Here is a 20694-nt window from a genome sequence, read left to right as displayed (position 1 = left end):
CACCTGTAGAATATGGACTCTGTTTTGATTTCTAGACATGAGTAACACTGCTGGTGTGACTTACCCCAAGTTACCTTAGAGAAGCAGCCACGCTGGGCTGCAAGTATGCAGATGCTCTCCTGTTTCACTGGAGACTATATATAGCACCGTCACTTGGCAGTTTGATTATGTACTGCCGACCACAGCCTCTGTCCTGCTTCCCATCTCACATGCAGTACTATCGTGTTCATGTCATCATAAGCTCTTTTTGTGCGTGTGGCACTTCTGCAGTGACCTCCAGCATAACTCTTGGTTATTTGTGTGTTCCATCAGCATGGTTCTGCTTGTAATCCAGGAAAAGCCTTAAAACTAGGGCTTCCAAACGGTCCATTTTTCTCCCTATTCATTACAGCCCGCACTTAATGGAAGCTAATGACTCTGCGGGTGGCCCCTGTGATGGCATCAGGTCCCTGTGATGTTGACAGTACCTGATGTGTGTCACTGAGATATTGTGCTAATATTTTTAAGGGGGGAAAGCTATATTTTATACAAAAGGAACTAAGTAGATAAGAAAATGTTTTTCTTTTTCTTTTTTGTTTTTTAAGACAAGCTTACTACATGGCCCTGGCTGGCCTGGAACTTTCTTTGCAGACCAGGCTGACCTGTGAATATCCACCTGCCTCTGCCTCCCATGTGCTGCAATTAAAGGTATGCACCACCATACTTGGCTAGCTTATTTATTTATTTATTTATTTACTTATTTGTAGACAGGGTCTCCCATATAACCCCTGGCTACCTTAGAACTCATTGCATAGAGGCTGGCCTTGAACTTGTTCATAGTCCTAATTCTAGCTCCCAAGTTCTGGGATGACTGATGTACCCCACCACTCCTGGCTTGTAGTATATTTTCTATAAAAGGTTGATTTTCATTAGTTTTGGAGATTGAACTTTTATATATTTGTTACTATAGAGACGCTATCATTTCCATTTTCAGAAGACTATATAGTCCTTTTGAACTGATGAAGAGCAAGGTTTTGGTTCCTGCTATTCTGAAAGTTGAATCCAACAAGAAAAATAAATCAAGTTAAAATGTAGGTGTTAAGAATAGAGGCATGCCAGGTGGTGGTGCACACCTTTAGTCCCAGCACTCAGGAGGCAAAGGCAGGTGGATCTCTTGAGTTCTAGGCCAGCCTGGTCTACAGAGCGAGTTCCAAGACAGACAGAGCTACACAGTGAAACCCTGTCTCAAAAAACAGAACAAAACAAACAAAAAGAGCAGAGGCTGAGCAAACGTGGCTTCATTGGCTTTCCCACCTTTTTTTTTTTCATCCCAAAGCATAAACTTAAATCAACTCAGAAGGACAAAGTCCGCCAGTTCATGGCATGCACCCAGGCTAGCGAGAAAACTGCTGTCTACTGCCTGACACAGAATGAGTGGAAACTAGACGAGGCTACAGACAGCTTCTTCCAAAACCCAGAGGCGTTCCACCGAGAGTCTATGAAGAGCACTGTGGACCAGAAGAAGCTGGAGCAGCTGTATGGAAGGTACAAAGGTAAGGGGTGAAACGGCAGCAAAGCCAACGCTGTGGTGAGCAGCACGGATGATGATACAGGGATGGACGGACAGACAGCACGGATGGTGATACAGGGATGGACGGACAGACAGCACGGATGGTGATACAGGGATGGACAGACAGCACGGATGATGATACAGGGATGGACGGACAGACAGCACGGATGATGATACAGGGATGGACGGACAGACAGCACGGATGATGATACAGGGATGGACGGACAGCACGGATGGTGATACAGGGATGGACGGACAGACAGCACGGATGATGATACAGGGATGGACGGACAGACAGCACGGATGGTGATACAGGGATGGACAGACAGCACGGATGATGATACAGGGATGGACGGACAGACAGCACGGATGATGATACAGGGATGGACGGACGGACAGCACGGATGGTGATACAGGGATGGACGGACAGACAGCACGGATGGTGATACAGGGATGGACGGACGGACAGCACGGATGGTGATACAGGGATGGACAGACAGACAGCACGGATGATGATACAGGGATGGACGGAAAGACAGCACGGATGGTGATACAGGGATGGACGGACAGACAGCACGGATGATGATACAGGGATGGACGGACGGACAGCACGGATGATGATACAGGGATGGACGGACAGACAGCACGGATGGTGATACAGGGATGGACGGACAGCACGGATGGTGATACAGGGATGGACGGACAGCACGGATGATGATACAGGGATGGACGGACAGACAGCACGGATGGTGATACAGGGATGGACGGACAGCACGGATGATGATACAGGGATGGACGGACGGACAGCACGGATGGTGATACAGGGATGGACGGACAGACAGCACGGATGGTGATACAGGGATGGACGGACGGACAGCACGGATGGTGATACAGGGATGGACGGACGGACAGCACGGATGGTGATACAGGGACGGACGGACGGACAGCACGGATGATGATACAGGGATGGACGGACAGACAGCACGGATGGTGATAGAGGGATGGACGGACAGACAGCACGGATGGTGATAGAGGGATGGACGGACAGACAGCACGGATGGTGATACAGGGGTGGACGGACAGACAGCACGGATGGTGACAGAGGGATGGACGGACAGACAGCACGGATGATGATACAGGGATGGACGGACAGACAGCACGGATGATGATACAGGGATGGACGGACAGACAGCACGGATGATGATACAGGGATGGACGGACGGACAGCACGGATGGTGATACAGGGATGGACGGACAGACAGCACGGATGGTGATACAGGGACGGACGGACGGACAGCACGGATGGTGATACAGGGACGGACGGACGGACAGCACGGATGATGATACAGGGATGGACGGACAGACAGCACGGATGATGATACAGGGATGGACGGACAGACAGCACGGATGGTGATACAGGGATGGACGGACAGACAGCACGGATGATGATACAGGGATGGACGGACAGACAGCACGGATGATGATACAGGGATGGACGGACAGACAGCACGGATGATGATACAGGGATGGACGGACAGACAGCACGGATGATGATACAGGGATGGACGGACAGACAGCACGGATGGTGATACAGGGATGGACGGACAGACAGCACGGATGGTGATACAGGGATGGACGGACAGACAGCACGGATGGTGATACAGGGATGGACGGACAGCACGGATGATGATACAGGGATGGACAGACAGCACGGATGATGATACAGGGACGGACAGACAGCACGGATGGTGATACAGGGACGGACGGACGGACAGCACGGATGGTGATACAGGGATGGACGGACAGCACGGATGATGATAGAGGGATGGACGGACGGACAGCACGGATGGTGATACAGGGATGGACGGACAGACAGCACGGATGATGATACAGGGATGGACGGACAGACAGCACGGATGGTGATACAGGGATGGACGGACAGACAGCACGGATGGTGATACAGGGATGGACGGACAGACAGCAAGGATGGTGATACAGGGATGGACGGACAGACAGCACGGATGATGATACAGGGATGGACGGACAGACAGCACGGATGGTGATACAGGGATGGACGGACGGACAGCACGGATGGTGATACAGGGACGGACGGACAGACAGCACGGATGGTGATACAGGGACGGACGGACAGACAGCACGGATGGTGATACAGGGACGGACGGACAGACAGCACGGATGATGATACAGGGATGGACGGACAGACAGCACGGATGATGATACAGGGATGGACGGACAGACAGCACGGATGGTGATACAGGGACGGACGGACAGACAGCACGGATGATGTTAGAGGGATGGACGGACGGACAGCACGGATGGTGATACAGGGATGGACGGACAGACAGCACGGATGATGATACAGGGATGGACGGACAGACAGCACGGATGGTGATACAGGGACGGACGGACAGACAGCACGGATGATGTTAGAGGGATGGACGGACAGACAGCACGGATGGTGATACAGGGATGGACGGACAGACAGCACGGATGATGTTAGAGGGATGGACGGACGGACAGCACGGATGGTGATACAGGGATGGACGGACAGACAGCACGGATGGTGATACAGGGATGGACGGACAGCACGGATGATGATACAGGGATGGACGGACAGCACGGATGGTGATACAGGGATGGACGGACAGACAGCACGGATGATGATACAGGGATGGACGGACAGCACGGATGGTGATACAGGGATGGACGGACAGACAGCACGGATGGTGATACAGGGATGGACGGACGGACAGCACGGATGGTGATACAGGGACGGACGGACGGACAGCACGGATGATGATACAGGGATGGACGGACAGACAGCACGGATGGTGATACAGGGATGGACGGACAGACAGCACGGATGGTGATACAGGGATGGACGGACAGCACGGATGGTGATACAGGGATGGACAGACAGCACGGATGATGATACAGGGATGGACAGACAGCACGGATGATGATACAGGGATGGACGGACAGACAGCACGGATGGTGATACAGGGATGGACGGACAGACAGCACGGATGGTGATACAGGGATGGACGGACAGACAGCACGGATGATGATACAGGGATGGACTGACGGACAGCACGGATGGTGATACAGGGATGGACGGACAGACAGCACGGATGATGATACAGGGATGGACGGACAGACAGCACGGATGGTGATACAGGGATGGACAGACAGCACGGATGATGATACAGGGATGGACGGACAGCACGGATGGTGATACAGGGATGGACGGACAGACAGCACGGATGATGATACAGGGATGGACGGACAGACAGCACGGATGGTGATACAGGGATGGACGGACAGACAGCACGGATGGTGATACAGGGATGGACGGACAGACAGCACGGATGGTGATACAGGGATGGACGGACAGACAGCACGGATGGTGATACAGGGATGGACGGACAGCACGGATGATGATACAGGGATGGACAGACAGCACGGATGATGATACAGGGACGGACAGACAGCACGGATGGTGATACAGGGACGGACGGACGGACAGCACGGATGATGATACAGGGATGGACGGACAGACAGCACGGATGATGATACAGGGATGGACGGAAAGACAGCACGGATGGTGATACAGGGATGGACGGACAGCACGGATGGTGATACAGGGATGGACGGACAGACAGCACGGATGATGATACAGGGATGGACGGACAGACAGCACGGATGGTGATACAGGGATGGACGGACAGCACGGATGATGATAGAGGGATGGACGGACGGACAGCACGGATGGTGATACAGGGATGGACGGACAGACAGCACGGATGATGATACAGGGATGGACGGACAGACAGCACGGATGGTGATACAGGGATGGACGGACAGACAGCACGGATGGTGATACAGGGATGGACGGACAGACAGCAAGGATGGTGATACAGGGATGGACGGACAGACAGCACGGATGATGATACAGGGATGGACGGACAGACAGCACGGATGGTGATACAGGGATGGACGGACGGACAGCACGGATGGTGATACAGGGACGGACGGACAGACAGCACGGATGGTGATACAGGGACGGACGGACAGACAGCACGGATGGTGATACAGGGACGGACGGACAGACAGCACGGATGATGATACAGGGATGGACGGACAGACAGCACGGATGATGATACAGGGATGGACGGACAGACAGCACGGATGGTGATACAGGGACGGACGGACAGACAGCACGGATGATGTTAGAGGGATGGACGGACGGACAGCACGGATGGTGATACAGGGATGGACGGACAGACAGCACGGATGATGATACAGGGATGGACGGACAGACAGCACGGATGGTGATACAGGGACAGACGGACAGACAGCACGGATGATGTTAGAGGGATGGACGGACAGACAGCACGGATGGTGATACAGGGATGGACGGACAGACAGCACGGATGATGTTAGAGGGATGGACGGACGGACAGCACGGATGGTGATACAGGGATGGACGGACAGACAGCACGGATGGTGATACAGGGATGGACGGACAGCACGGATGATGATACAGGGATGGACGGACAGCACGGATGGTGATACAGGGATGGACGGACAGACAGCACGGATGATGATACAGGGATGGACGGACAGCACGGATGGTGATACAGGGATGGACGGACAGACAGCACGGATGGTGATACAGGGATGGACGGACGGACAGCACGGATGGTGATACAGGGACGGACGGACGGACAGCACGGATGATGATACAGGGATGGACGGACAGACAGCACGGATGGTGATACAGGGATGGACGGACAGACAGCACGGATGGTGATACAGGGATGGACGGACAGCACGGATGGTGATACAGGGATGGACGGACAGACAGCACGGATGGTGATACAGGGATGGACGGACAGCACGGATGGTGATACAGGGATGGACAGACAGCACGGATGATGATACAGGGATGGACAGACAGCACGGATGATGATACAGGGATGGACGGACAGACAGCACGGATGGTGATACAGGGATGGACGGACAGACAGCACGGATGGTGATACAGGGATGGACGGACAGACAGCACGGATGATGATACAGGGATGGACTGACGGACAGCACGGATGGTGATACAGGGATGGACGGACAGACAGCACGGATGATGATACAGGGATGGACGGACAGACAGCACGGATGGTGATACAGGGATGGACAGACAGCACGGATGATGATACAGGGATGGACGGACAGCACGGATGGTGATACAGGGATGGACGGACAGACAGCACGGATGATGATACAGGGATGGACGGACAGCACGGATGGTGATACAGGGATGGACGGACAGACAGCACGGATGGTGATACAGGGATGGACGGACGGACAGCACGGATGGTGATACAGGGACGGACGGACGGACAGCACGGATGATGATACAGGGATGGACGGACGGACAGCACGGATGATGATACAGGGATGGACGGACAGACAGCACGGATGGTGATACAGGGATGGACGGACAGCACGGATGGTGATACAGGGATGGACGGACAGACAGCACGGATGGTGATACAGGGATGGACGGACGGCACGGATGATGATACAGGGATGGACGGACAGACAGCACGGATGATGATACAGGGATGGACGGACAGACAGCACGGATGGTGATACAGGGATGGACGGACAGCACGGATGGTGATACAGGGATGGACAGCATGGATGATCTAGGGAATGGACAAGTTCTAGAGCCCCCTCTCCTTAGCAGAAAGCCTGGAGATGAGGGAGAGAGTGAGAAGACTGACGACAAGCTAGCCTTCACCCAACCCCTCAATCCCTGTCCTGTGCAGTGAGTGCCATGCTGAGGACAGTTGAGCAGCTGCTCTTCCAGCTGTGCTGTGCCTGTTACTGCATTTTCCCCTCAAACTGTCTGTTCAGGTTGAAGCAGGGTTTTTGTTGGTTTTGTTTGTTTGCTTTTTAATAGAACCGTTGTCCCATAAGCATGGTGGGTCTCCATGCATAGGGCTGTCAGGAAGATTTCTGGTTTCATTCATTTCATCTGTGTATTTTTTTTTTCTTTGCTGGTGGGCACCGTGGCATATCCCAGCCCTTGGGAAGCTGAGGCAAGAGAATTGCTGCAAATGCAAGGTCAGCCTGGGACACACAGCAAAACCCTCTCTCAAAAGACAGAAAGTGCATCATTCAGAGTAGAGTAGTAGGGCTGGAGAGATGGCTCAGTGAGCCAAGTACTTGCTGCACAAGCATGAGGACCTGCATTGAGAATCCCAGCACCCCTGTAAAAGCCGAATGTGGAGACACACGCCAGTAAGTCCACTCCTAGGAGAGTAGACATAGATGGACTCCAGGGGCTCACTAGCCATCTAATACAGCCAAAGCATCATACTCCAGGCTCAGGGAGAGATCCTGTCTCCAGAAATAAGACGGTGGGGCTGGAGAAATGGCTCAGCAGGTGAGAGCATTTGCTGCTCTTAGAGAAGACTGGGATTTGGTTCCCAGCATCTACATGGTGGCTCACAACCCTTTGTAACTCCAGTTCAGGGGAACCAGCACCCTTGTCTGGCTCCTGCTGGCAACAAGCATGCACATAGTTTAATGCATACAGGCAAAACATTCATACACATAAAATAAAAACATCAAAAAAATAATAGCATGGAGAATAATAAGGGCAAATCCTTGAGTTTGACCTCCAGCCTCTCCATGCACACATGGGCATGCACATCAGCACACATGCGCCACGTGTACAATACACAAACTTCTTTGATACTACTTGAATAACGAAAGGTAGAGTTTCTATAAAGGGCAATCTTTATTTGGGCAAAGGAGTCACAGGTTTTTTTCATTTGTATCTTTGAACCAATGGAATTCACATATATACTATGATGATGTATTATGATACATATATCTGTCAGGAATGAAAAGATCTAGTTTCTGAGGTCTTGCTGATGAAGTGTCTTTAATATACTCTACTGTTTCATTTTTTGATAGACAGACCCCGAATTCTCTTCTTTCTAAACTAGACTTGTGAGTTAGGGAGTGTGAATTTCCAAGCTGTTGAATTTGGGTGCCTAAGCTAACTGACTTGGATAATTATTGTCCCACAGCATTAGAGCTAGCAAATGAAATTACTTAAAAAGAAAACAGTCAATCACCTTTGCTTTGGCAGAACTGTGAACATTCTTCTTTCCCTCCCCCTGTTCTCCAGCGTCAGAGCTAGGTTTACATCCACAGCGTGTGCACGTGGAGCAAACCTTTGTTCCTTATCTTCGTCCTCAGCTAGAAATTAAGTCAGAGTTTGGGCTTTGGTTTCTGTTTTTCTGGTGTTGAAGTTAGAACCCAGGGCCTCAAGCATGCATGCGAACACTCCTCCTCTGAGCTGGTGTGCTCAGCCCTTAAATGATTCTTAATGATGACCTCTCTTTACAAGAGTGCCAGTGTTTCTTCCTTCCCTAAGATCCAGAAACCTAGATTTTTAAGGATAGAACTGTTTTCCAGATAGATTTTTTTAATGTTCCATATTTGTTTCATACTTAATAGAAAATGGTTGTTTATTGCTTGGTGTGGCTGAAATGCTTGATAGAACTGTGTAATAGAGTAGTATGATTCTAAGAAGTTATTTTAGATTGATTTTCAATGTAGTATGATGTTTTCCCCCCAAATTTTAACAACAGACCCACAGGATGAAAACAAAATCGGAGTTGATGGGATTCAGCAGTTCTGTGATGATCTGAACCTGGACCCTGCCAGTATTAGTGTTTTGGTCATAGCGTGGAAGTTCAGGGCTGCCACTCAATGTGAATTTAGCAAAAAGGAATTTGTGGATGGCATGACAGAGCTGGGGTAAGTGAATTATTCTCAACTGAAACTTTTCAGAAGGAAAGAACTTGGATCATTTTCAACTACTTACAAATACTAATTTCATATACATGTATTTTCTTTGTGTATTATAAGCCTTTGGTTTCCTTTCGAGCTCAAGTTTTTTGTTTTGTTTTTTTTTGTTTTTTTTTTGTTTTTTTGTTTTGTTTTTTTTTTTTGATTTTTCGAGACAGGGTTTCTCTGTGTAGCTTTGCGCCTCTCCTGGAACTCACTCTGTAGCCCAGGCTGGCCTCGAAATCACAGAGATCCGCCTGACTCTGCCTCCCGAGTGCTGGGACTAAAATCGTGCGCCACCACTGCCCGGCTCGAGCTCAAGTTTTTTTTTTTTTTTTTTTTGGTTTTTCGAGACAGGGTTTCTCTGTGTAGCTTTGCGCCTGTCCTGGAACTCACTTGGTAGCCCACGCTGGCCTCGAACTCACAGAGATTCGCCTGGCTCTGCCTCCCGAGTGCTGGGATTAAAGGCGTGCGCCACCACCGCCCGGCCTCTGAGCTCAAGTTTTTATCTACTGTCTTTATTCACATTAAATCTTCTTATTCTTTGAATTTAAAAATTCCTCCCCTGGGGTGAGGAGATGGCTCACGGGTTAAGAACTTGCAGTGCTCTTGCAGAGGGCCGTAGTTCAGTTCCTAGCACCCATGTCAGGTTGTTCAAATCCACGGCTTGTCACTCAGGCTCCAGGGGATCTGACCCCTGTGGCCTCCTCAGGGACCTGCACACATGCAGACATACACATGAACATGTGCATAATTTAAATTACTAAAAATAAAATTTAAGATTTTGAAACAAATATTCTTCCAAGTTTGAATTAACAGTGAATAGCGGGGTAGAATTTTTAACCACTCCTGTTATTTTATACTAAATGTATAATTTGTTATGTGGTTGTATTAAATACCAATAGAATACCATTTGCTTTTTGTTTCTCTAGTCTACCTAATGGAGTTAGGATTAATGACTTAAGATGTTGCTCATTTAACGGATGTGACACAGAAGGAAATGAAAACACCCAACAAAAGTATCTTTTAATTGCTAGACTTACTGAACACTTGGTGAGGTGGTACAAAGGCCAACTTGTTCTGCTTGCTGATGCTTCTCACACTCACTCACTGCTGATGCTTTAGAGTCGGTTGTTTTGAGTTGCTGAACAACCGAAAACCGTCAATTGTCCCTAAAGCACACACTTGTGTCACTTGCTAAGAAAATGCCCTGCAGGCTTGCCAACAGCCAGACCTGATGGAGGGACTCTCTCAGCTGAGGTTCCCCCTCTCAGATGCCTCTAGCCTGTGTCAGGCTGACATAAAACTCCCCAGCACAATGGTGAGGAAAGTGTGACCTTACAGCCTGGAGAATCCTGCTTCTCAGATTCTAAAGAGAGAAGAAATGGTGAGCAGTTCACAAAGTTATCTGTCATAGTTAGGCTCTCTCCTGCTGTGAGCAAACACCATGACCAAAAGCAGCTTGGAGAGGAAAGAGCTTCCTCTTACACTTTCCGGTAACAGTGAACACCAAGGGAAGTCAGGGCAGGAACTCAAGCAGGGCGGGAACCTGGAGGCAGGACTGAAGCAGAGGCCATGGCGGGTGTGCTTAGTCTGCTCAATGGCTTGCTCCCCGGGGCGGGCTCAGCCTCATTTTCTGTTGTTGTTGTTGTTGTTTTTTTGTTTTTTGTTTTTCCGAGACGGGGTTTCCCTGTGTAGCTTTGCGCCTTTCCTGGATCTCGCTCTGTAGACCAGGCTGGCCTCAAACTCACAGAGATCCACCTGGCTCTGCCTCCCGAGTGCTGGGATTAAAGGCGAGTGCTGGGATTAAAGGCGTGCGCCACCATTGCCCGGCTCTCAGCCTGCTTTTTTATATCATCCAGGACCACGTTCCAGGGATGGTAGGTCCTGCATCAGTGGGCCCTCCCACCTCAGTCTCTAACTAAGACAACAATACACCACAGACTTGCCTTATGGAGGCATTCTCTCAATTGAGAGTCCCTCTTCCCAAATGATGCTAGGTTTCGTCAAGTCAGCATAAAACTAGCCAGCATAGTATCCATCCTTCCCTAAGTAGGAAAGTAGAGCTGGGCAGGCAGAGTAGTAGTGACAGAACTGAGCATGCTCCAAGTCCTGGGTCCAGTCTCCAGTACTTGAGGATGAGGAGGAGGGTCATCAAGAGCAAAGTACAGAAAGCAGGAGGATAGCTGGGCAGTGGTGGCACACACTGTGGTAATACATTGTGTGCCCTAAAAAACTTACCTGAAGATCAGCAGACAGAGCCAGCCACTAGATTAGACATGGAGGCCAGACAGTGGTGGCACGCACCCTTAATCCTATCACTGGGAGGCAGAGATATGTCTGGATCTCTGTGAGTTCAAGGCCACACTGGGAACAGAGCCAGGCAGTGGTGGCACACACCTTTAATCCCAGTACTGGGAAGCGCACTTGCCTTTAATCCCAGGAAGTGATGACAGGGTGGAGAAAGGTATATAAGGCGTGAGGAAACAGGAACTAAGGCAGTTCAGCTGAGATCCTTTCGGGTGAGGACTCAGGGGATTTCAGTCAGAGGATTCGTGGAGTTGGTGACGTAAGAGGTGGTGGCTGTGGCTGCTCTGCTTTTCTGATCCTCAAGACAAGCTTTATTAGGGTACACAATATATCACCACAGCACGCCTTTGATCCCAGCACTCTGGAGGTGAATCTCTCAGTTTGAGACCAGTCTTGTCTACAGTAATTTAATAGAAACTACTAAATGGAAAAGTTGATAATCAGCAAAAGCAGGAGCTCATTGCTGCAGAGACTTACAAAATCAAATAACATAAAGAAATGATAGATATTACAAATTTATGCCAGTAAACTTGACAGCCTGTTTGAAATAGAGAAAGGTTTTTTTAAAATATAACTTGCTGAAAAGTGACATGAAAAGAAATAGGAAACTGTCGTAAATTTCTAACTTTTTTTTTTTTCAAGACAGAGACAGAGTTTCTCTGTGTCTCCCTGGCTGTCCAGGAACTTGGCTGTAAATTCGTAACTTTTTTTTTTTAATTATTTATTATATATACAGTGTTCTGGCTGCACATATCTCTGCTGGCCAGAAGAGGGCATCAGATCTCATTACAGGTGGTTTTGTGCCACCATGTGGTTGCTGGGAATTGAACTCAGGACCACTGGAAGAGCAGCCAGTGCTCTTAATCTCTGAGCCATCTCTCCAGCCCACAATTTGTAGCTCTTAATCAAACTTGTATCTTACTTTTAAAAATGCCATGACCAAGACAACTTATAAAAGAAAGCATTTAATTTGTGGCCTAGATTCAGAGGGTTGGAGCCCATGGTGGCAGGACCAGCTGAGGGCTCGTTCACTCACATCTTGATCAGCAAGTTGGAGGCAGAGAGAGGGAATGGTGAGAGTCTTTTGAAACCTCAGAGCCCACCCCCAGTGACACGCCTCCTCCAAGGCCACACCCTCAATCCTTCCCAAACAGCTTCACCAACTGGCAACCAAGCATTCAAACATGTGAGCCTATGGGGGATGTTCTCATCCATATCACCAAACTCTGTAATTTAAAATTTACAAACTTTTAATGAAAAGAAATCCCATGTTTTCAACAACCTCTACTGGAGAGCTTCATAAAAGGAAGATGATTTCTAAGTCTTTAATTTTGATCCCTGTTAAAACATATATGAAAATCAGTTTCAAATGGATTGAGTTCTCAACACTAAAAACATTTAATCTCTGATAAATCATGCAGAAAATAACTTTGTGATCATGCAAAAGGGTTAAGTTTTACTATGTCACCAAATAAACATGATAAAGGAAGGGCTTCTTTAAAGGGTTTGTGCTAAAAATAAATAAGTAAAAACGGCTCATCATACAAAAACAAAGCAAAGAGGCACTGTATACTCTGGGTGAGAGGGCTTTAAAACGGCCTGCTGGCAGAGCTCTTAAAGAATCTGACACATAATGAGAGCCTGCTTGGAAAGCAAGGGAGAGGTGTGAACAAGCACATCCTGAAAGGCGTCCAGAGGCCAGTGAGACTATCAGAAGTGAGGTCTCCTTCATCATGGAAGCTTGGGTGCAGGGAGATGGAGCCTGGAGTTTGGCTGAAATAAGACCCAGCAGCAGGCAATAAGATAGGCCTGGGGAGACGATGGTGTGTGAGTCTCACATTGTTACCACATCAAAGATACACTGACCCTGACCTAAGAGCTGCTGCTCCCAGTGATACATGCCTGGTGAGATGTGTGTGCATGTGTGCTCAGGCTGTGTGTATAGAAATGCTAACAGCATTCCTTGTGATAAGAAAACTACAAACAGCCAACATAATCACCGTCAGTATGTTCTATAAATCACACACACACACACACACACACACACACACACACACACACATACACACACACACGTAATTCCTATGACAAAGGTAATGACTGAGTTGTATCTGCGTATGCCACAGGATGAACCTCACACACGTAATGTAGGCCCAAAAGACCAAGCACAAAATAGCAAGATTTCAAGTTTACATCAAGCCCCGAGGTATACAGTGCTGCCAGGGTGGTAGAGATAGACAGAAAAACAAGGGAGTGGGCCCCGCCTCTCTGGGGAGGGGAAGTCCTCAGCCTCTGTGGGCTGGGGTGCCTGCTGCCCAGGTGTGTTACCTGGAGGTGGTGCCTGGGGCACTTGTTCACCAGCAGGAGTCCACTCCATTAGTACCATGTCCACATCCCATAAGGATGTGGACTAGTGGGTGGTCTGGGGCTGTCAGAGTTTCTCCAGCTTGTTTTCCTTAGCTTGGCCTACCTGGGATAAGCGGTTGAGTATCGTTCTTGCTCTGTTCCCTGTTGTACAGTTGAAGCAAAAAAGGCCCATTTGTTTCACTGCTCCACATTGATGCCTTAAAGAACAGTTGATACTTTCACTGAGGTTTTGGGGTTGTTTGTGTGAGGGGCTTTTTGTCTGTTTTGTTTTACAGAGCTGGGGTGGAATCTAGGCCCACGTACAGTAGGCAAGCACTCGACTGCCGAGCCACAGCCCAGCCCAGGCTGATTACTGCCTTTAAAGGAGATTGCCTTTTTTAAAGGAAAATCAATTTTCAAAACAATACAGCCTGGGCATGGTGACACACACCTTTAATCCCAGCACTTGGGAGGCAGGAGCAGGCAGATCTCTGAGTTCGAGGCCAGCCTGGTCTACAGAGTGAGTTCCAGGACAGCCAGGGCTACACAGGGAAACCTTGTTTCAACACACACACACACACACACACACACACAGCATGTTCCTTCCTTTCACACGTGCAGCGTGCACAGCCAGAGGCCTCAGTGCCTGACAGCTGGGTAGCTGTAGGATCTCAGCAGCACTAGCAGGGACCCAGGAGATGAGGTTCCTGTGAACCAGGAGGGACCGGTCGCAAGCCTTTCTCTGTTGTTGCAGGTGTGATAGCACAGAGAAACTGAAAGCTCTTCTTCCCAAGCTGGAGCAAGAGCTTAAGGACTCAGCCAAGTTTAAAGACTTTTACCAGTTCACCTTTACCTTCGCTAAGAACCCTGGGCAAAAGGGTTTAGGTGAGTATGAACTCCAGGTTTGCAAGGTGCCAGATCTGAGTCACGTTGTCAGTGGACAGACTCTGTGACTCCAGCAGACAGCTGTGACGATGCTGTTTCTGTTTCAGCCTCTGTGTTCGTTCCACTTCATGTAGCTGGAAATGTCAACTGATAATGTCTTGGCTTCTGAATTTAAATATCGTAAACTTAAAATATGAACTGGTTTGCGTTTCGTGTTGTCTCTGTTGCTGTCAATCAGCGGACAGTCTGAATGTCTGGAACTTGTTCTCTGCTTGGTGGTTTTGCCGGCCAGGCCTTGAAACAGCTCTACCGTACAGCAAGCTGCATCACAACTCCTTTCAGAGCGGTACAATTAATTCCACTTCTGCTTTACGACAGATGACACATCTGGGAAGCTTTTAACTGAAAATTTCAGTGTGAGGTTTTGATTTATTTGGGGTTTTTATTTAGTTCTGCATCTGAGTACTGGCTTATTTCGGGCTCGTTTCTTCCTAAGAATAATCCTTATCAACCTACGATTACTTGCCTGGAGTATGTAAATATACATGAAACCTCTTACAAATTTGAGGTATGGGCCTTACGTGGTCTTTTAAATGAGGATTAACAGGCAAATTAGAAGGTATATTTAGGGGGCTAGAGAGATGACTCAGTGGTTATGAGCCCTGGCTGCTCTTCCAGAGGACCTGGGTTCAATTCTCAGCACCCACAGGGAAGTTCACAACTGTCTGTAACTCCAGTTCCAGGAGATCTGACACCTTCATACCAATGCACATAAAATAAATTTTTTAAAAAAGGTATGTTTGGACGATAAAGGGGCATGGTGCCGTGGAAGTCGGCAGTTTCGGCCTGCACACAGCGCTGGCTTCCATCTCCAGCATGAAAACCTCAGGAAAGACTCAGGAAAACAGATGAGATGTGTGAGGCCGTTCCATCCCACACTCTCGGGTCGTGCAGCACAGTCAGGTGGAGCGCTTGGCAAAGGTGGCCGAGGCGGACTCACTTGTGGTCAGGTGTGGCCTGCGTCCCGACCTTGTCACTGCAGGATCTGGTTCTTGTGCTCAGTAGACACGGAGGGATGCAGAGCAAAGCCTACTGTGCATCACGGGAAGAAAGGAGGCGGCAGGTCCCTATAGTCTGCCCTGCCTATTTTTTGAGGTTTATTTATTTTATATGTTTGGGTGATTTGCCTGCATGTACATATGTGCACCACATCGGTGCAGTGCCCAGGTGAAGGCGTTGTCTCCCCTCGGAACTGGAGTTGCAGACGTTGTTAGCCACCATGTGTGTGCTGAGACTTGTAATTGTCAGTACTTGTAATCATCGAATCATCTCTGCAGCCTCTCTACCCCATTTTAGAGACCAGCCTTTGCTTATCTAAGAAAAAGGAACGAGCCAGATGGTGCAAGCTCTTCTTCTTGCAAAGCCTTTCTGTAGAGTGAGTGATGAGGCCAAGGGTCCTTGAAACAATATGTCTGGAGACCCAGGCATTGGTGACAAGATCCTGGTGACAGAACTTTGGCTGTTCCTAGTGGTGTTGGTACAAAGTACAAATCTGGGTCAGAAAAACAACCACCCTAATGGTGTGCATTTGGGTGTGAGGAATAAGACCAGGGCAGCAAGCGTCATACCAACTAGTCCTCCTCAGCCTGTGCACATGGTCCCCGTCATCCCTGCCTTTCAGACATCTAGACCAGTGTTCATGTTTTTGTTTTTTGGTTTTGGTTTTTGTTGTTGTTGTTGTTTGGGGTTTTTTTGTTGGTTTGTTTGTTTTTTTGGGGGGTTTTTTGGGTGGTTTTTTGTTGTTTTTTGTTTTCGTTTTTTTGTTTTTTTCGAGACAGGGTTTCTTCATGTAGTTTTGATGCCTGTTCTGGATCTCACTCTGTAGACCAGGCTGGCCTTGAACTCACAGAGATCCACCTGGCTCTGCTCTGGAGTGCTGCGTGTGCACCACCACCACCCAGCATTTTTTTGTAATTTTTATTTATTATTGTGGGTATATGTGCATGTGTGTGATATGGCATGTGATATGACCTCCCATGGAGGTCAGAAGACAACTTGGTGGAGTCAGTTTTCTCTTGCACCCTTACGTGGGTTCCAGGGATCAAACTCCAGTCGCCAGTCTGGCAGTAGCAAGCATCTCTACGAGCTGAGTGAGCCTCCTCAGTGGTCGTACGCTAACATTCTGAATTCTGGTTTTGGGTTGCAGAGTATGGCTACAATTTTCAGCCAAGCTTCTTCGTACTGTGAGTGCATGTCACTTCTTGTGCTTAGTGGCAAGGGCGTAAGGTAACAATAGAATCAGTAGGTTACATGTTAGTGGTTGCTCTTCCAGGGAGGAGCTGCTGACCACTCCCCCTGGGACCTCCTCCCTGCAAAATAGTGTTGAATTAATCCTTTCTATCAACTGCCCGGCCCCTTTAATTTTGGTCTTCACAGAGACTAGCAATCACCTGTCAGCATGTCCTTTCTCTCAAGTCCTTTGGATCTGAACTTACTTGCTCAGGAACGTTTTCTCCTGAGAGCTCTGGGACCATTTCCCCCGTGTTTCTAGTTCTTGAGTTTTGTCCCTGGTTGAGTGAGGGTTTCTGTTGCTGCGATAAAACACCACGACCAAAAGCACCTTGGGAGGAAAGTTTGTTTCATCTTACAGCTCGTAGTCCAACATCAGAGGAGTCAGAGCTAATCCAGCGATGGCGGAAGAGTGCAGCTAACTGGCTTGCTCCTCCTGGCTTGCTCAGTTTGTTCATCCAGGGTTGGTTGGCACCAACCAAGAAAATGTCCCACAGTTGAGGTTCCCTCTTCACAATGACTCTAGCTTGTGTCAAAATGTCATTTAAAAAAGGAAACACGGTCCCTTAACTTAATCTTTAAAATGTGGTTTATGGTGTTTTATTTACTTTTTTTTTTTTTTCAGAGCCGAGGACTGAACCCAGGGCCTTGCACTTGCTAGGCAAGCGCTCTACCACTGAGCTAAATCCCCAACCCCGGTGTTTTATTTCTTAATGCTCTTTTGTTTATTTTGAAGTTGGAAGTTATACTTTTTACCCACTCTGTGGATATGATATTTACTGGTAGTTTCTGTCTCTAATCACTTGTATCATAATGTTTAAGGGATTCTTTTCCAATAGTAGGGTTTGGACATAAAACCTCACACATGCTAAACATGTGCTTTACCACTGACCTGTTATGTCTCCAGACTTTTTTAGATAAAGTCTTCCTATATAGCCCTATATATAATTGGCCTCAGCCTTAAATATCTGCCTGCCTCTGCCTCTTGATTGCTGGGGTTAAAGGTGTGTAGCAACTCTTTAGCATCCTTACTTCTAGGAGCTGAGTTTTTACTTTGGGGACTAAAACTCTTGGCTTTTATATCTCCATCTCACCTCCCCCATTTCCTAAGAGACTAAGAGGAGGTAGCTGTTATGTTTAAGGTCTGTTTTCACTTGGACCCTGATCATCCATTAAGTATCATCAGAATCCACAGGACTTAACAGGAAGGCTGGAGTTGGGCTCCCTCAAGCTTCAGGATGTCTGTAGGAAGATGTTAGGGGCTGGAGAGGGGGACTGCTCAGTGGTTAAGGGGAGGTTCAGTGGCCCCTCAAGGATCAGCCTGTGTTTGGAGCTGGATTGATTCTGCTGTGCTGTTCATCTGCTCTTCTTCCTGAACCCAACTTCCCTGGCCAAGTTCAGTCTGCACAGGAAGTCCCGCCCACCCGGCTTCCCGCCACTGGAGTAGTGCCTACAGTCAGGGTGCTGTTGCCGTCCTCAGCTGTAAAGTAGGCGATGCTTTACTTCCGAGCAGTCGCACTCTTAGAGGCTTATCCGGTTTTGTTTTTCAGAATGAGCATTAGTCTGACCCAGGTTTGTACGTAACAGCAGTCCCTGAAGTCCCTGAAGTTAGGAAAGGATGCTTGGGCTTCGGTAGATGTCGGCACTGGCTTATCTTGTTTTTCCGTTCCTTCTGCTCTGTAACTTAGTATACTATGGAGCAAACCCTTGAAGCTGGGCATGGCCATGTACGTGTGTGATCTGGGTAGTTGGGAGGCAGGTGGATGGCTGCACAGCAGGGATGACCCAAGCTTCGTATAGCAAGACCCTGTCTCAAAATAACAAAGGGGGAAATGAAAGAAATCATTTATATTTGCTGATACTCTGCAATCTTCGCAGATTCCTTCTGTTGGACGAAGTGAAACTATTTAAACTTTCCCGTGTCATTTTAACTTGAACGCACGGTACAGTCTCGGGCATTCCCTGTAGGCCCCTGTGTTCGGTTTCCTGCAGGACTACAGTTTCGGTGTCCTTGAGAACAGCAAGTGCAGATTCAGCCTGGCATGGTGGCGCACGCCTTTAGTCCCAGCACTCGGGAGGCAGAGGCAGGCTGATCTCTGTGAGTTTGAGGCCAGCCTGATCTACGTAGTTAGTTCCAGGCTAGCCAGGGCTACATATTGAGGCCCTGCCTCCAAAAGAAATATTTTTGATTAAAAAAAGGAGATTTAGCCGGGCGGTGGTGGCACACGCCTTTAATCCCAGCACTCGGGAGGCAGAGCCAGGCGGATCTCTGTGAGTTCAAGGCCAGCCTGGACTACCAAGTGAGTTCCAGGAAAGGCGCAAAGCTACACAGAGAGACCCTGTCTCGAAAAACCAAAAAAAAAAAAAAAAAAAAAGGAGAAAGAGCTGCAGATTCTGTTTGGGTTAACCAACCCACAAATACATTGTTTGTGTTAGTTACCGCCATAAAACAAGACACCTCAAAACTTTGTGGCTTCAAATTATCATTGTCTAGAGCTCCTAATCCTTTGGGTCAAGGATTCAGGCAATACTCAGACAGCCCTTCTGTTGCCTGGTTGACTGGTGCTCTGTACGGGGCATGTCGGTTAACGGCTGGGCTGCATAGATTTTACTTTCTTCCCATGTGCCTCCCGTGGGCGTTTTTAACAGCAGGCAGCTATTCATATAGCATCACGTCTACTCAGTGTGTTCATAGTCAATATGAATTTTAATTTCCTAGTGTGTCTGAAGCACTTACAAATTGGAATCTAAAATCACTGCCCACTGTGAACCATAAAGTTAAGGCAGAGGATTCAGTGTAGTGCATTTGCCTAGCGTGCGTAAGGCCACCGTTTCCATCTCCAGCACTGCAAAAAATGAAGAAATAAATATGATAAAATTTATTTTCTTTATTTGTGAATATTTCATTCAAGTTCACTATAGGGTAAGGAGTCTTCTGAAAGTTTTAAGATACAAGCCTCGCATGTTTGGTCTCCTCCTTTTTATAAATTTCCGTAGCCTCTGACAGTAGAATTCAGGAAAAGTGGCAGCGAGTGTAATGAGTCTCTACTGAGGACAGAGGGCTGGCTTACGTGCTTCTGAGAACACTGGGTTGTTTACGGAGTCATTCTCCAGGAAGCTAAAGGTCACTGAGTTTGCTGCTTTGCTTTTACAGACGGAAAGAAATAAAACTGTGTTAAGAAATAGAAAGCCTCTTCAAGAGAGTGACTAGAGAATGTGAACACATCAAATAGGCACACATTGTCTGAGGAAGTTTTCTTGAGGGCCTTGTCAAAAGAAGTGAAAAGTGAATCACTTTATTGGCTGTACATCAAAAGCAGACCGATCGGTTTAGCCTTTCCAGAGCACCCTTGTGTGGTCTGTCTGCCGAAGAATCAGCACAAGCAGGAGAGGTTGGCAGGCATGGCTCTGCACTTCCTAGAAGA

The 20694-nt window shown here is 48.3% G+C and overlaps 1 protein-coding gene across 5 annotated transcripts in view; it reads left to right on the top strand.

Annotated features, from left to right (window-relative positions):
* Dcun1d2 (defective in cullin neddylation 1 domain containing 2) overlaps positions 1–20694 on the top strand; it is a 35421-nt gene that overhangs the window by 6577 nt on the left and 8150 nt on the right. For all 5 annotated transcript variants that reach the window (XM_052751706.1, XM_052751705.1, XM_052751702.1 and 2 more), the window contains 3 exons: positions 1316–1532; positions 9241–9409; positions 14850–14980. In XM_052751706.1, the coding sequence (XP_052607666.1) occupies positions 1316–1532; positions 9241–9409; positions 14850–14980 (517 nt within the window). The remainder of the gene's footprint in view (positions 1–1315; positions 1533–9240; positions 9410–14849; positions 14981–20694) is intronic.

The sequence above is a fragment of the Peromyscus californicus genome, unplaced genomic scaffold (assembly GCF_007827085.1).
Source record: "Peromyscus californicus insignis strain IS unplaced genomic scaffold, ASM782708v3 Scaffold_23__1_contigs__length_62951481, whole genome shotgun sequence".
In the NCBI taxonomy this organism is placed as follows: Eukaryota; Metazoa; Chordata; class Mammalia; order Rodentia; family Cricetidae; genus Peromyscus; species Peromyscus californicus.
Note: the sequence above shows the minus strand (reverse complement) of the source record. Positions and strands in the feature narration are given on the sequence as shown.